The sequence below is a fragment of the Haplochromis burtoni genome, unplaced genomic scaffold, assembly GCF_018398535.1.
Source record: "Haplochromis burtoni strain Fernald_Lab_line unplaced genomic scaffold, NCSU_Asbu1 Contig_6, whole genome shotgun sequence".
Classification (NCBI taxonomy): Eukaryota; Metazoa; Chordata; class Actinopteri; order Cichliformes; family Cichlidae; genus Haplochromis; species Haplochromis burtoni.
The window spans coordinates 809,389-826,191 of NW_024582367.1; the positions used below are offsets into that span (position 1 = coordinate 809,389).

The following is a 16,803-nucleotide window of genomic DNA, read 5'->3' on the forward strand; positions in this document are numbered from 1 at the left end:
CATTCAGCACGTGAGTGCAAATTTAAGAGTGAAAAGTGTCATGTTTGTGCAAAAATAGGACACATTGCACGTGCTTGCAGGAATAAAAAATTCAGTCAGCAAACTCAGTATTTGGAAACTGAGGATGAATGCTCAAGTAGGAATGATGAAGCTGAACTTTTTGGAGTTTATTCAATGTACTCCATCACCTCCAGTGAGAAGGGATACACAGTGGATGTTGCGCTTGGGAGCAAGAACACCACCATGCTGCTGGATACAGGATCAGCAGTGTCGGTAGTATCAGACAAGTATTATCAGATGCATCTCACTCATTTCCCTATAAAACCAGCCAGTGGGCTAAAGCTCAAGTCCTACTCAGGCCAACACATTGCTGTGCGTGGATATATTATGTTACCAGTACAGTATGGGACTCAAAACATCACCCTACCACTGATCGTTGTTCAGGGAGACAGACCAGCTCTGATTGGACGAAACTGGTTAAAGAAACTACAGCTGAACTGGAAACAGATTTTCACAGTACACAAGGTACTGGTGCAGAAAGAAGCAAAGCCAGGAGTACTAGAAGTGATTCAGCGCCATCAGGCAGTGTTTTCGGATGACCAAGGCTGCATAAAGGGATTTAAAGCTAGAATCCACACTAAACCAAACACCACACCAATTTTCTGTAAAGCTCGCCCAGTTCCTTATGCACTAAGAAGCTGAAAACTACATATTATCATCAGAATTCAATATTTTTAGACATTGAATTTATGACACTGAATTTTTATCCTCCAAATTTCCCTGCAAAAATATTCACCTGCAAAAAATTCACCTGCAAAAAATTCACCTGAAAAAATTCACCTGAAAAAAATTCACCTGCAAAATCCTGAAAAAATTCACCTGCAAAAATTCACCTGCAAAAATTCACCTGCAAAAATTCACCTGCAAAAATTCACCTGAAAAAAATTCACCTGCAAAAATTCACCTGAAAAAAATTCACCTGCAAAAATTCGCCTGCAAAAATTCAACTGCAAAAGTGATGAACTTTAATGACCCAAGCCAGAGCAATCAGCACCAGATCGAGTCGAGTGGCTCTCAGCCAATTAAATTACGCTGTTTGATCACATGACACCGTTAGCCAGCAGTGTGTCTCCTAAAAGAGAGCTGTTTAAAGGTGAGTGATTAAGTTTTTCTCCTAAATAGAGATCATTACAGAACGCCTAGTCCTACTTAAAATCCCATTTATTTTTTTTATTTTTTATCATCTACTCGAACTAAGGAAAACGTTTGACTAACTCAAAGACAATTTCCACGCCTCCCTGCCTGTCTGCAGAGGCAGTTTTGAATTTAGGAGCGCCAAGATGGCAGCGGCAAACCCTGGCGGCTCTCCGGTGAGTATATATATTTTTTATCTTCAAGTTTGTCTTTTGAAACCTTAATTTTATTTAAATCCGTTGCTCACGTATAAAGTACACAGACGGGGTCTTTGCTCAACTCGTCTGAGGCGTGTCTCACTAAGCGCTACATGCTAGCATCCTGCTAACCGAGCTACCCTTTACATGCTGTGCTTTAGAAAATAGGATACTCGTTAAAAAATACTCCGCAGATATTGATAGATAGACGAACACTGCAAATATAATGTTGGAAACGAGAACGGCCTTTGGTGAAGGGGTAAAATACACCATGAATAAAGCCATAGAGTGAATGGCTGCCATGGTTGCAGAACAGCCTGATTTAATGACAAGAATGGGGAAGAGTGAGGTGAAGTGAACCACAGCCACAAAACACGGTCAGACAAGGCGGCAAAAGGGCAGTGATCTGTCCGTCAGTATGAAGTTGGTGTGTGCTTTGGTGAACAAAAACTCCAGACTGGTAGCAGGAAGATGGGAGACTCGTGTTTCACTGGAATAGTGGTGAATTAAAACATCCTTTGTTGGGGACATTTCGGTGTAAATGCATCCATACAGGCAAGACAGAGGCAGACTAGACAGTGAAGAAAACAAGGCAAACATTAGAAATATAAAAACGGAAATATAGGATGAGTCGGGGATGAGTTCCTGCCCCAAGTGGAGGAGTTCAAGTATCTCGGGGTCTTGTTCGCGAGTGATGGGAGAAGGGAGCCGGAGATCGACAGACGGATTGGGGCTGCAGCTGCAGTAATGCGGACGCTGCACCGGTCCGTCGTGGTGAAGAGGGAGCTGAGTGTAAAAGCGAAGCTCTCAATTTACCGGTCGATCTACGTCCCTACCCTCACCTATGGCCACGAGCTGTGGGTAGTGACCGAAAGAACGAGATCGCGGATACAAGCGGCAGAAATGAGCTTCCTCCGAAGGGTGGCTGGCCTCTCCCTTAGAGATAGGGTGAGAAGTTCGGCCATCCGGGAGGGGCTCAGAGTAGAGCAGCTGCTGCTCCACATTGAAAGGAGCCAGCTGAGGTGGTTCGGGCATCTGACAAGGATGCCCCCTGGGCGCCTCCTGGGTGAGGTGTTCCAGGCATGTCCCACCGGGAGGAGGCCCCGGGGCAGACCCAGGACACGCTGGAGAGATTATATCTCTCGGCTGGCCTGGGAACGCCTTGGTATTCCCCCGGATAAGCTGGAGGAGGTGGCTGGGGAGAGGGAGGTCTGGGCCTCTTTGCTTAGGCTGCTGCCCCCGCGACCCGGCCTCGGATAAAGCGGATGAAGATGGATGGATGGAAATATAGGATTAATATAACATACAATTAGGGAAAATGTAAGGAACACAATGTAAATGATATTGTAAAGTCATTAAAACAGCATACTCTGATTAAAAGAAACACATAATTGGGTAGGATAATAATGTTAAAAAACATGTACAAGATGGGTATGTATACTTGTAGCCAGAATACTATAAAGTTGTAGCATGCCAGACCATCTTGATTGAATGTAACTTCGCTCCACACAAGTTTTATGGTAGACATATTCATATTGGTATCTAATAAATGATTAATTCTTAGATTTTATCGAACGTTAATTTATAAATTGTTTCTGTCTTTATGTGTTTGTTTCAGATTATGCAAGATGAAATTATTCAGTCAGCAAGACACTTGCTGCAGTTGCTGACATCATCCAACTGAACTGCTGCTGTGATGAATCAGAATACAAGGTTTACTTTAGCAAGACTTATGAGTTAATGCTACATTTAACTAAATTGTTATATATTTTGTGTCCAATATTGTCTCCATATGATTTTGTTTTTTGCAACATCTTGCAGAGAACAGAGTCAAGGTACCAGCTTGGTCAACCCTAAAAGACCATCTGTTCAATGACCAGGTGAAAAAGTCATAAACTAAACACTCTGCATGAGCATGGAATTTAGGATGCAACTTTATATCTTACCTGCTCTACACTCAGGGCTTGAATTACAACAACAGTCAATCACATAAAAAATATACTTTTGGTAGTTCTGTGTCTCTGTCTCTCTCCTCCAAACCCAGATGGCTGCTGGTACTGAACCGGGTTCTGGTTCTGCTGGAGGTTTCTTCTTGTTAAAGGGGAGTTTTTCCTCTGCACTGTCACTTCATGCTGCTCAGTGTGAGGGATTGTTGAGGTTGAGTCCATATGTCCTGCGAACAACTGCTGGGCAATGACACCATGCAATCTTCTGGGATTCCTTGGATAGAAAACCTGTGAACTGCACTTGTCCTTGGTCTTCACAGCTCACCTTTTTACTGTTTATTGAATCAAAATGCTCCAGTGACATGGATTCTACATTGTAACTGATGTGATGTTCTATAAAGTGGTTTTAATAAAAAAGGCAAAAATTAGTTTGTTTCTTTATTCAATTTTTGAACAGTGATACTCATTCAGTAAATGCAAATTATTTACATGGCAGTGCACTATAGGCATAAATCTAGACCCCTAGATAAAACATGATGGCATTATAGCAGTGACAACTCCTCCACAGTAGCAGGTGGGATTTCTTTTTTGAGGACGGCTCCTTTTACCTGTCACTACAGATGGTCTGTTTATGTTTTGATCAAGAGCCTTTTTTTGGGCAGCTGAAGAGGAGAAGTCTATCTTGGTCACATTACCCAGCAAAACCCAGTATGCAGGTTCATCTGTAACAGTCCTTGTGCCACAGATCAACACTGTTGCTTCTACATTAAACAGAAGAGCAGTGACGTGGGTGCAGGTCTCCGTGACTCCGGCCTTACAGCTGCAGTGGGCGGCTTCAACCTTCCCTGTGATGCTCACAGTGACCCATGGCTGCAATGCTGGTTCATTCAGTCTTTGAGAGTGCAGTACCTGAAACACACACAAAGTTCTTGTCTTTAAATGTTTTATCTACTTAATCATTAATGTAACAGTGTTTAGAAAGTTAGCACATACATGTAATTTTTCATTTCTTTATGTGTCCATCTATAGAACGCTGCATGTTATATTCTAAATCTGCCTGTTCTGTCAGAAACCTGCCTGCAGAAAATGAACCTAAAGTATGTAATGCAAGGATGTCATCACTTTCAAGATGGAGAAAGCATAAAGTGACAATTATGAATCACTTAATATGATAAGGAGATTCTGCAGGTCATTAATCAATGTATAAAATTAAAATAAAATGTATTTTTAGTGACACAAGATACAAATATGGAAGCAAGATGTATAATCGCTCAGTTTGGGGAAATTGTGGGTAGCCTGCAAGGGCCTCAACTTCTCCATACCCACAATGTGCAACAAATGGGCACAGCTGATCTTCAACAGTGGAACATCGGCCAGTTACTTCCAACTTTAACGCAGCTTGTAGTCTTGGAGAGCAGCACACCAAAACTGCATGCACAACTTCTGCTAACAGTGGAAACGGATTAAGAAATCCATGCAAACAGATTCATAAACCGAAAGAATATTATTTTACAGGATTAATGATCATATCAGCCGCTGGCTGATCACAAACCCTGAGGGTGTATACGAGAAGCAGAAGAAGCAGAGGGAATATCCCGTTTAAGTTTAGATAGTATTTGTAAAGATATTGACCATATCCTTTTCTGAAAGTGTGGATATAATGGATGGGGTAAGGTACTGACATGCTACAACTTTATAGTTGTTAAATTCTGGCTACAAGTATACATACCCATCTTGTACATGTTTTTTTTTTATTATATATTATTATTATTATTATTATATCCTACCCAATTATGTTTCTTTTAATCAGAGTATGCTGTTTTAATGACTTTACAATATCATTTACATTGTGTTCCTTACATTTTCCCTAATTGTATGTTATATTAATCCTATATTTCCATCCATCCATCTTCATCCGCTTTATCCGAGGCCGGGTCGCGGGGGCAGCAGCCTAAGCAAAGAGGCCCAGACCTCCCTCTCCCCAGCCACCTCCTCCAGCTTATCCGGGGGAACACCAAGGCGTTCCCAGGCCAGCCGAGAGATATAATCTCTCCAGCGTGTCCTGGGTCTGCCCCGGGGCCTCCTCCCGGTGGGACATGCCTGGAACACCTCACCCAGGAGGCGCCCAGGGGGCATCCTTGTCAGATGCCCGAACCACCTCAGCTGGCTCCTTTCGATGTGGAGCAGCAGCTGCTCTACTCTGAGCCCCTCCCGGATGGCCGAACTTCTCACCCTATCTCTAAGGGAGAGGCCAGCCACCCTTCGGAGGAAGCTCATTTCTGCCGCTTGTATCCGCGATCTCGTTCTTTCGGTCACTACCCACAGCTCGTGGCCATAGGTGAGGGTAGGGACGTAGATCGACCGGTAAATTGAGAGCTTCGCTTTTACACTCAGCTCCCTCTTCACCACGACGGACCGGTGCAGCGTCCGCATTACTGCAGCTGCAGCCCCAATCCGTCTGTCGATCTCCGGCTCCCTTCTCCCATCACTCGCGAACAAGACCCCGAGATACTTGAACTCCTCCACTTGGGGCAGGAACTCATCCCCGACTCATCCTATATTTCCGTTTTTATATTTCTAATGTTTGCCTTGTTTTCTTCACTGTCTAGTCTGCCTCTGTCTTGCCTGTATGGATGCATTTACACCGAAATGTCCCCAACAAAGGATGTTTTAATTCACCACTATTCCAGTGAAACACGAGTCTCCCATCTTCCTGCTACCAGTCTGGAGTTTTTGTTCACCAAAGCACACACCAACTTCATACTGACGGACAGATCACTGCCCTTTTGCCGCCTTGTCTGACCGTGTTTTGTGGCTGTGGTTCACTTCACCTCACTCTTCCCCATTCTTGTCATTAAATCAGGCTGTTCTGCAACCATGGCAGCCATTCACTCTATGGCTTTATTCATGGTGTATTTTACCCCTTCACCAAAGGCCGTTCTCGTTTCCAACATTATATTTGCAGTGTTCGTCTATCTATCAATATCTGCGGAGTATTTTTTTAACGAGTATCCTATTTTCTAAAGCACAGCATGTAAAGGGTAGCTCGGTTAGCAGGATGCTAGCATGTAGCGCTTAGTGAGACACGCCTCAGACGAGTTGAGCAAAGACCCCGTCTGTGTACTTTATACGTGAGCAACGGATTTAAATAAAATTAAGGTTTCAAAAGACAAACTTGAAGATAAAAATATATATATACTCACCGGAGAGCCGCCAGGGTTTGCCGCTGCCATCTTGGCGCTCCTAAATTCAAAACTGCCTCTGCAGTCAGGCAGGGGAGGCGTGGAAATTGTCTTTGAGTTAGTCAAACGTTTTCCTTAGTTCGAGTAGATGATAAAAAATAAAAAATAAATGGGATTTTAAGTAGGACTAGGCGTTCTGTAATGATCTCTATTTAGGAGAAAAACTTAATCACTCACCTTTAAACAGCTCTCTTTTAGGAGACACACTGCTGGCTAACGGTGTCATGTGATCAAACAGCGTAATTTAATTGGCTGAGAGCCACTCGACTCGATCTGGTGCTGATTGCTCTGGCTTGGGTCATTAAAGTTCATCACTTTTGCAGTTGAATTTTTGCAGGCGAATTTTTGCAGGTGAATTTTTTTCAGGTGAATTTTTTGCAGATGAATTTTTTTCAGGTGAATTTTTTGCAGGTGAATTTTTTTCAGGTGATTTTTTCAGGTGAATTTTTTTGCAGGTAATTTTTTTAGAAGTGAAGAGTTAATAATGGAAGTAATGGCTACATTTGTTCATTGTTCGTAAGGGCCACAGAATATTTCTTTTTGGTGGGGGCAGTGAAATACATTCTTTAAAGGGTTGCTTACTTCAATTACAAATCTAAAAGGGGAGGAATGTAATAGAGTGAATTGTTGCCCCCCAGTGGTAAAATACAGAAGTGCCTGTTACAGGGCTAGTTCTTGGTTGACCAATATATAACAACAAAAAAGAGTAGTTTTCTGCACCGCTAAGAAACAACAAGTTAGTGTGTGATGTCCTGCTGTTCAATAAAGGCACCTATCCACGTCCTTCTGTCCTGATCCTTTTAAGAGCCTAATCCAGAATATCACACCATCATTATTTGAGTCCCCCCCAGAAGTTGTTGCAAGACAAAGACATCAGTATTTCATAGTAGCAGAAGAATGTAATTGAATGTACAAAGTGTCCACTCATTAAGAAGGGCATCTAAACAGCTGCTTTAACCTTTTATAAGGTTCTAGAAACAGTAAATACAAAGTCATCAGGCTACAAATGTAAGGACAGGTGGTGCAACGGTTCCCTGGCAGACCACTGGTTAATTTTCGGCCGCTGAACTTTCTTTTGTTGGGCACAATGGTATCACTGAACTCACCATAAACTTTCGTTGGGATTTTCTTAGGTGAACAGAAAAGGGAGGGTTGGCTTGGTGTGTGGTTTTGGGTGCTGTAGGTGTGCAGAAAGAAACTGTGGTTTTCCTTTGAGATGACCTGGATTAAATTTAAAAAACGTGCTAAAGAAAGGTTGTTCTTGTGTCTTTATGATTCCTAGGGCACGCAAACCACATCTTTAACCTTTTATAGGGTTCTATAAACAAGAAATGCTAAATGCCCCAGCAACTCATCCTAGGTGTTATGAACCGAGTGGGTCTGGGTTTTCGTTTTCTTCTTCCCTTTTCCCTTCTCTCTCTCTTCTTCTCTGTCTCTCTCTGGGTCAGCCCTTCCTCACCCATTGATATATTGAATCATCAGGCTACAAGTAAGACTCTTAAGCCTCTTTTCCATTAGTACCTACTTGGACTCATCATGGTTCGCCATGGTTTTCAGGGTTTTCCATTAGGTCATAGTACCTGGTACCAGGTACGTTTTAGTACCTGCTTGTCCCGGGTGCCAAGCGATCCAAGCAGGTAGTAAAATGTGAAGTTGTCACACGGCATGCCACCGATTTGCTGGTCGAGCCAGTTGACGAGTCATGAAAGTGTCTCATTCACAAAAATTAAAACCACCATTTTTGAAACCCAACAATGGGGCAAATGGTTGCAAAACCCCACTGTGGTCCCCGAGACTGACGAAAAGCCACAGACCAAGCAGCAGGTATATTCTTGCCTCACTGTCCACCATTGTTGTAGCACTCATGTTGCATATTAATCACATCACACCCAGACCCGTTGCTATGATGGCAAACACGCACACTGGGTTTTAATGGAAAACCAGTCGATCTGAGTTGAGTCGTGTTGATCCACGGCAAGTCGATCCGAGTAGGTTCAAAAGGAAAAGGGGCTTTAGGTCGCCCCAGTTAGCAACCTGTCTGAAGACTTCACAATCAAAGATCACACATAGATTTAGCTGTAGTTTGGGAACAACTCCACTCCACATCACCACCTGAACTTCCTAAACATCTGTGATCCACACTCAGCCTGCCTGCTCCCAGTTTCTTAAAAACACTTTGCCACAATAAAGATCAATACAGTTCAACTTAAAACACGTTGTTGAGTCTGGTTTGTGGGTCCTTCCAGTTCCTGAGGAGGCCTTGATGAATCACCACCTTGTGATGGTGCAGGGGGGTGACATATGTTGACCAGCGCAATTTGGTGGAACGATATGGTCATGTGCTTTGAGGAGTGGTTAGTGGCGGAAGTTGGAGGCCTTAGTGGTTTTAAAAAGTGTCCATAAATAAACTTTTTGGTCTGTGATAAATGACAAAACTTCTTGCAGAACTACACAAGTATCACGTAAATACTTTTTTGTTTGTTATTATTATTCTTAGGGTGACATTTTGGGGGGAAAATCTGTCTTTCTTCCAGTTACACTGAAAAAAACACAGACTCATATGTTATATATAGACACAAAAATGATGTTATTTTAGGTAATATAGTTTATTTGCATATACATTTTCCCTCTATATAGATTACACAGTCAAACTAGTCAAACTATGCAATTAAATATGTTGCATATTTGTCAGTTAGACAAAAATGAAACAAAATAGCAAACTCAGTGCTGTATCATTGTTTTTTAAACATCATGTTCATAACATCTCAGCCAAATTGTCTTTCAAGTGCTTATGCATAGCTGCTGATGTCTACCACGCAAAGTGAAAGTGTTACAATACTCGTAAAAACACAAGATGACTTAACAAAGCACATTTTTAACCACATTTAAATGTATGACTTAAATCTTGTTAAAAAAAAATACACACATCAGCCTCTGGAGTAAATTCTTGTGTACAACAAGTGCACGTCTAACTCCGAGCGACCAGATAAACCATGATGGGGATGAAGCTCACAGAAAGGAGAGTGAGGCCAATCACCACCTTCTGAGGGGCATCTTCAGTCATCGGATCATTCTCATTGGTGCAGTTCTGGAAGAATTTCAAATGGATGTCGATAAAGAAGTCTTGAATATCAGGGTTTGGGAAGAAACAGCTGGTCATTTTAGCCAGAGATTCCATGCAGTGTGTTAGGTCACTGTAAGCTCTGCAATAGATGGAGAAAAGTTAATGATGGGGTGAAACAACTCCTCTGATACTGAAGAATATTTGCTCAAATGTGTTAATGTACTTGTATTTGTTTTTTCATCAGTTAAAGTATGAAACTTGCAATGTTTGAAAGTGTCTTATTGATCCTGCAGTCACAATTTGACTTAAATGCAGCAAAAGTACGTAAAAAACTAGAAACCTCAACAGAGTCAGATATAAAAACAAAAACAAAACAGCACATAAAATATGGGTGTAGCCACTCTTACATCTCACATACGTCCTTAGTTTCCTTCTGTCCCTTGTTGCGATCTCCCTCTATGATGTGTTTGTCTAGTTCTGGTTCCCTAAAGTTTTAAATTTTTCTGTTGATTTAGTTCCTTTAAAGCTGACGATTTTCTTTCATCATCCAAAAACCTCCCATAACATTTAATCTCTTAGTTTTTATCACAAACATACACCAATAACTTTTAATTTGATACGCTTTTGTGTGGGGTGGCAGCATATTTCATAAGAAATTATAAAAACATAGATTTTAAGATTATGAGATGAAACTGTTGAGCTGGACCCCCAGGCACTTAAACTGAGCAGCAAATCAACCTTGAAAAAAACTGTTGTGGTTAAACTGCTTCCTGTTTGAAATTAAACAGAGGAGAGAGTGGGCTGAAGGAAGAGACCACTGCTCATTTTAACCCTTCGGCAGGAGAGGCACTCGTTCTCTTTATGCCTGTTTGGATGGTGAATATTTCCCTTTGTGACTTGTTATCGACCTAATGGGCTTTTTGACTTCTTTCCTACTTACTTTGTAATTTAGATGATATGATCACTGTTTTACAGTAAAGAACCAAAGCAAACAATACTATATTTGAGTATTTCCATATCCCACATCCAGTCAGGTACATATATTTAAAAACTGTAGTAGCCAGTGACTTTTAAGATCAAAATTTACACTCAGATGACGCTCACAAAAGTCACATGTCAGGAGTTGTTAAGCACTTCATTGAACAGTCATTCTCTAAACCACATGCTTTCATTTGAGTAAACCTTCAGATGATCTGAAAATTCCAAGGTTGGATATTCAAAGCCAAAAAACTTTTTGCAGTGACTCCCAAGCTAGGCGAGTGGCTCCAGCAGATCCCGGGAACAACATCGGAGATCTCTGTCTAGAAGAGCGCAGTCCTAGGAACTGCTAAGATACTGTGCAGGACCCTCAAGCTCCCAGGCCTCTGGTAGAGGACCCGAGCTTGAAGGATACCGGGGTGAGAGGGGAATTTATATATTATATATACATATACATATATATATATATATGTATGTATACATTGCAAATGGACACAAAGAAATATACTATAAGAATTTTTTACTTCTTAAAAAACTACTACTGCTACTAGCATGCATGTTTCATTTTGTTCTATTTAACAAATGAAACAGCGCCCCTCTGGTTAGAGGTCAAAAGGGGTACTGCAGACATTCGTCCGGTATGTCGAGTCAACTGAAAATGACATCAGTTGATCAAAGTTTATCACAAAAATATTGTTTAATTATTCATTTGGTGTCATGTATTATTGTAGGGTCTACCTTAGAATATGAAGCACCAATTGTTGTTGTGATTTGGCGCTGTATAAATAAAGTTGAAAGGAAAAATGTTTTGCCACTGGAAACTGAACGAAAGAACAAGCTGCAGAGTAAAGTGAGAGATGAAGAAAATAAGCGAGAGGTTAGCTTGCAGGAACTATGGACCACTTCAGAAGAAATGGGGCTTGAGGTAAACACTCTCTGCATGCTTTCCTTCCTGCACGTGGACAGTTATGGCCTGCTGAGGCCAACTGTTGATGTCACTGACAGGAGTATTTGATACTAAGGTACATTTGGCATGTAAACTGTTAACACTGACTTTGCACTCTGACAATTATTTTTAATTTTTCATTAGTTCATGATTGTTGAATTACATGTACAATGTACATGTAAAAACACCTCTGTCCTCACCTAGTCTTCAGGCTTGTTCTAATCGGAAGGTTGGCGCTTCGATCCCTCTCTGTTCCAGTCTGCATGCCAAATACCCTTGGGAACGATACTAACCAAGTTGCTCTCTGATGCATCCATCTGAGTATATATGTGTTTTCGTCTAAAAACGCTCAGCATCCACACCATAGTTTTTCCCTCGTTTCCGAAGAGTTCAGTTGAAACGACTGAAAAAAGACGATTTGACCTGCATCATTTCCGTCTGCCGTTTATTTACTTTACGGCGCTTTGAAACGTCGCGGCAAAATGTCGAGAAAAAGCGCAAAATTTTTTAAAAGGACTGACAACGCTGCAAGTAACACAAGAGTACAAAGTACCGAAACCAAGTGAGAATTAAAGAATTTGAAGAAAAGCTATCTGGAGCATGTACAGACTGATATTAATCTTTAATAGGGCTGTCAAAACTGAGAGCAAACAAAACAGCTGCTGTCCACCATCTTAGTTGAATTGGTCACGTGACTGCATCACATGACTAAAATGCTTCATCGTTTTCAAAAGGCTCCATTTTCGTCCCCACTGCGACTCGAAAACTGTCTTTTTAAATTTACCCACTTTGGAGAGCATTTTAAATCTCAGTTTTTCTTGACCAAAAACGCCATCGCAGTGTGGACGGAAGGTCAAAATGGAGAGAAAGAGATGCGTTTTCAAACGAAAACTATTTAGTGTGGATATGGCCTTAAACAGAAAGAGCATAGAAAAAGGTGCTTGGATAAAAGAGGCAAGTTTTGTGCTCAGAGTAGCAAAGCGCTTTAAAACAACCCGTCCATTACCATTTCCTTTTAAAGCTCTGTATGTAAGTATGGACATTTTTTTTTAATTAAAATTACTGGGTATTGATGTGTTTTCTTATTCCCATAATTACATTCCATAAATATTAAAGGGGGCCCTATAGAGCCCATCTGTGGCAGCATCCCACTGCAGTTCCTCGAGTGGCCACATGGGGCTGGCACCAAAAGTGAGTCAATCCCCAGAAACTCTCACGTTCAAATATGTGAAATTTCCATCCAGTTTATGTTTTTGGTGCCTTTTGAAGAATTTTTAATCGAATTGACTCTTTAAATTTGAATATTTGGACGTATGTGAGGCTGTTCAAAACATTTATAACTTTTGTGAGTGAAATTCTAGTATTTTATTAGCCTGTTATTCAACACTCTATAGACCAGAATTATGGAATATTTTACAGTTTCAGGAGCAAAACTTCACCAGTTTCATGTCTATGACATAGACTTTAGTGAAACAGCACTACTACCCTGAATCTTTATGCTTTTTGAAGATTTTCTGAAGAATAAAGATTAAAAGGTCACGTCATGTTTCTTTAATACTGAAAATTTATGCAAAGAAGTCCAGAAAAGATGATTACATATTTCTCAGCAATAATTCTAATCATGCTGTTTTGTCCTTCAGAATATTGAGTTTTTAAATGCATAACGAGTATTATTCAGTGTGTTAAACATGGAGGTTTGTGGATATATTTATTCAGTTACCCGATGAAACGTTCCTGGACACACCAGTTATCTCTGCCGATATTCCACATGTCCTGGTGAAATTGTTCACCACAGTAGCTGGTACTGAACAATTGCAGTAACTCCCAATCACAGTTTTCCCCAGTAATTTTATTTTCCTCATCCTGGAAACTCTCTGCAAAGTAATCAAAGATTTTTCTGACACATATGAACTAAAAGGAGGACACACGTATAAAACATGTTTAATCTGCACTATATGCAAAGCACGTAAATAAGACGCGCTGATAATCATTAACTTACCTTCATCTTCTGTGATAACAGAACCTTGGTTACTTTGCAGTTTGTCCTCAACCGCCTTCTTCTCTTCGTAAAATGTGGATGTCACATTCTTTGGTTTCAGTGTACCTGCAGGCAAAACATTTTGTTTCACTCACAGGTATTATTGCACCTTGAATTCATAATGGTTGTTTATCCAAAGTGGAAAATGTTTTGCATTTAAATTTGATTTATGCATCAATAAGTCCTGTTTAGAAACAGATATGTAATTGGTGGACTTACAACAATACAAAATTCCTTTAAATCTGCATTCTTCCTTATGTTCAGAAGGGGGTAATTCCCTCTGCTGCAAAACAACTAGATGTTTCCAAGTCTATGAAAAAATAGTTCCCAACTGCCTTGATCTGTGTCTCAAACAGACAATTTCCTGGCTTCCTGGCTGACTTAATCACTTGTTTATTCTGTCCATTATGAAGACAGTTGCATGTCATTTATCAAAATCACCGTATCGAAGCAGTCCTGTCAGTAACTGAAGAAGTCACTTGGATGAGTGGCGAAATGTTTCTCCCACTGAAAAGGCTGGAACAAAACGCTCTGCAATTATTTAGACAATCCAAGGTACAGTGCACCAAACCTCTATCGCCCCCTCCTGCATCGTGGGCCCATGCCTCTCTGTTAGGCTGGGTTGGCTTTGTCTCATGGTCTAAGGCCACCAAGTGTTTGGTTTGAGCCCATAAACCTGGCCCAGGTCTGGAGCTTTGTAAGCCTGTTCTGAGCAGGATGAACTGGTTTTTTGAATTGCTCTTTGGCTAGCTAGTTATAACACACTTTTTGTGATCACTCAAGCATCCAAACCTGTCCAACACAGGATCCAGTCATTACATGTGCTGTGTTGGACAGGTTTCTTTTAATCCTAGTGGCATTTAAACGATTATGAATATATTCTGCAGTTTTGCAATTAGATGTGTTAATCACAGCTCATGTCTTATACAGTATGTTGGTCTGTTACACAGAAATAAATCAGTAAATATCTGTATTAAATATCCTGGATGTGACATGTGACATCTTGGACAAGAGCATTAAATGCATAAATGTATGGATGAAAACATTTGTGTGCATTTAGTTTGTATAGATGCCATCTTTTCAGATACACTACTGGAGATCAGTCACTTTCTGCAGTCAGGTGCGCTCTGTCCTCAAAACACATCATCAGTGTTTACAAACATCAAAAAGCGTGTAAAAATATTGATAAGGTAATGAATTTGCCAGACAGCACGTTTTCTTACTTGTTTAATTATGTTGCTGCATTTTATGAGCAATCTGTTTATAAAACCCCTCAAAGGTTACGGTCTACTGTCATCAGATTTATGTTACAATTTATAGGCAACAGTTGCATTTTTCTAATGAAAAACAAGAGTAAACCATTCACCAGACCAAAATGGAGCTTTTGATGGTCTATTTCTGGCCTCCACTTCCGTGTTTGACACTGTTGTACAAAGTATTTGAAGTAAGAAATGAACTTACTGTTGAATGTTTGGTTCCTCACAACTTCATCGAGCTGTCCCACTGTGCTGTTGGCTGATTGTGATGTCACAGTACCTGCAAACAACAAATTCAAAGATGTTCCTTACGATCAGCTATGCCAGTCGGGCCACTTTTAAAAGGAATGCTCTCACTCTGACTTTCATTTGCCTCTGCTGTTTCCTTCATTACGCCCCCACACACGGGGAAAACAATTCATGGAAATGTTAAAGCAAATCCAAAAAGCAGGAAATGTCCACAAAATCTAAAGAAAAACTCTCAAGTGAAGGCAAACACATACCGAGGACAAAAGCAGGCAAGAGCAGGTAGAGGATCATTGTGGACAGCAGTCGAGGCAGGTCTGTGACCCAACGTGTCTTTAGAGGCTATAATTTCCCTCCTGGAGCTCAGAGGAAGAAGGAAACCCAGCCCTCCTTATCTCAGCTTGCTGCAGATGCGTCTGAGTGTATTTGTGCCACGGTGTCATTGAGAGATCCTTGTTAAACATGCCTAGTGTTGGAAAACGAGCAGATGAAGATGCTGATCTGACAATGACTTAACATGATCAGATCAAAGACGAACCTACCAAAGTTAGAGAAAGAGGTTACCGAAGAAAATAAATCACAAGTTAGTTCAATTGTTACACAGTCAGAAAAAGCTTTGACTGCAACCATTTCAGCCTTGCGAGTGTCCGAGTAAAACCCCCGCATATATTTTAGTAGCTAATTTTAGACACTGAATGTTGAGAAATGAGTAAAAAGGGAAGCGCAGATTAGCTTATAAAGTGAAATTCACTGATCAACATGTTTAGTTCAGTGGTTTTCAAATTGTGGGTGGAAGCCACAGCAGCTGCAATGTGATAGACAGGGCAAACTTGTGGTGGCTGCTGCTAAAATAATATTAACTTGGGTGATAATTTTGTATTAATAATGGGTCAGAAAGTAATCTTTGTTTAGCTTCTAAAGGTCGGCGCACCAGAAAAAATGTTGAGGACTCTGCACTCATTCTGCTCGAGCCAGTCAACATAACCCAGCATGAAAAATGTGTATGTTGTAAAAGGTTTTAATTGGTAGACTTTTCAGAAGATTCACTTCACAGTTACAGCTGCTCTGCATCACAGAGGCTTTCTAATTAATGCACCATCAAATGCAGCAACCTGCTTGTTTAACTGTTAAACAAGCAGGTTGTTGCATTTGAGTCAGAGTTGGATTTTTGATGATGTGTTCAGTAAACATCAATGAGCGTGAACTAAGGAGTTGGGGAAGAAAAGTGACTGAACTTCCTTAAGTTTCTTGAAATTGTTTTAACCCTCATTTTTTTTGAAGTGTCTTCAGTTTTAAGACCAAATGGCAGAGATTCCCAGGAATTTAAAGAAGTCCAGTTGCTTTCTTTCTAAACTCCTTAGATTACTATGACCTGGATGAATGAGAACCTATACAGACATATTACCATGCACTTTGGGAGGAACATTCTTGAACTGCTGTGATATGAAAGGGAATCAAGAAAACTAGCAGATTATGGAAACCACCCCCACTTTAACCTCAAACGCAGACAGAGCAGACTTATTCCCAAGAGTTTGCACCATGGATCCACGGTCAGGGGACATAAAGTGAAGTTGATTCTGCAGAGAGCACAAAACCAGCTTCAAAGTGAAAAGATAAGACACTTCTCAGTAGACCCTTATGAGGAAAACATCAAGGGAACAGTTTACCCTGCCCGGGATAGGGTTACCGGGGCCCC

The 16,803-nt window shown here is 40.8% G+C and overlaps 2 protein-coding genes and 1 long non-coding RNA gene across 5 annotated transcripts in view; 2 read left to right on the top strand and 1 right to left on the bottom strand.

Annotated features, from left to right (window-relative positions):
* Positions 1-702, top strand: part of LOC121814874 (uncharacterized protein K02A2.6-like) — a 4,863-nt gene extending 4,161 nt beyond the window's left edge. Inside the window, exon 2 of the mRNA XM_042222820.1 lies at positions 1-702. Within this exon, the coding sequence (XP_042078754.1) occupies positions 1-702 (702 nt within the window).
* A 215-nt stretch (positions 703-917) lies between these two features.
* On the top strand, positions 918-4,013 carry LOC121814937. 3 transcript variants are annotated; one of them, XR_006054656.1, is made up of 5 exons: positions 918-1,153; positions 1,313-1,370; positions 3,010-3,104; positions 3,213-3,271; positions 3,436-4,013. It is a non-coding gene; the product is annotated as an uncharacterized LOC121814937 (long non-coding RNA). The 3 variants fall into 3 exon arrangements; XR_006054658.1 differs by having other exon boundaries at positions 1,259-1,370; positions 3,213-4,013; XR_006054655.1 differs by having other exon boundaries at positions 3,213-4,013.
* Positions 4,014-9,169: 5,156 nt separating this feature from the next.
* LOC102313195 lies at positions 9,170-15,731 on the bottom strand. The gene is made up of 6 exons (XM_042223182.1): positions 15,650-15,731; positions 15,365-15,573; positions 15,067-15,141; positions 13,567-13,671; positions 13,288-13,441; positions 9,170-9,782 (listed from the first exon to the last, which is right to left on the bottom strand). The coding sequence occupies exons 2-6, from the start codon at positions 15,399-15,401 to the stop codon at positions 9,548-9,550; spliced, it is 606 nt and encodes a 201-aa protein (XP_042079116.1). The 5' UTR covers positions 15,402-15,573; positions 15,650-15,731; the 3' UTR covers positions 9,170-9,547.
* Positions 15,732-16,803: the final 1,072 nt, after the last annotated feature.

Bases quoted from the DNA above. Each gene is read 5' to 3' on its own strand.
- LOC102313195 (XM_042223182.1), bottom strand. From the start codon at position 15,401: ATGATCCTCTACCTGCTCTTGCCTGCTTTTGTCCTCG. The intron at 13,442-13,566 runs GTAAGTTAATGA...ATTACTTTGCAG, and splicing joins TGTTATCACAGAAGATGAAG to AGAGTTTCCAGGATGAGGAA. The intron at 9,783-13,287 runs GTAACTGAATAA...CATCTATTGCAG, and splicing joins GTCCAGGAACGTTTCATCGG to AGCTTACAGTGACCTAACAC.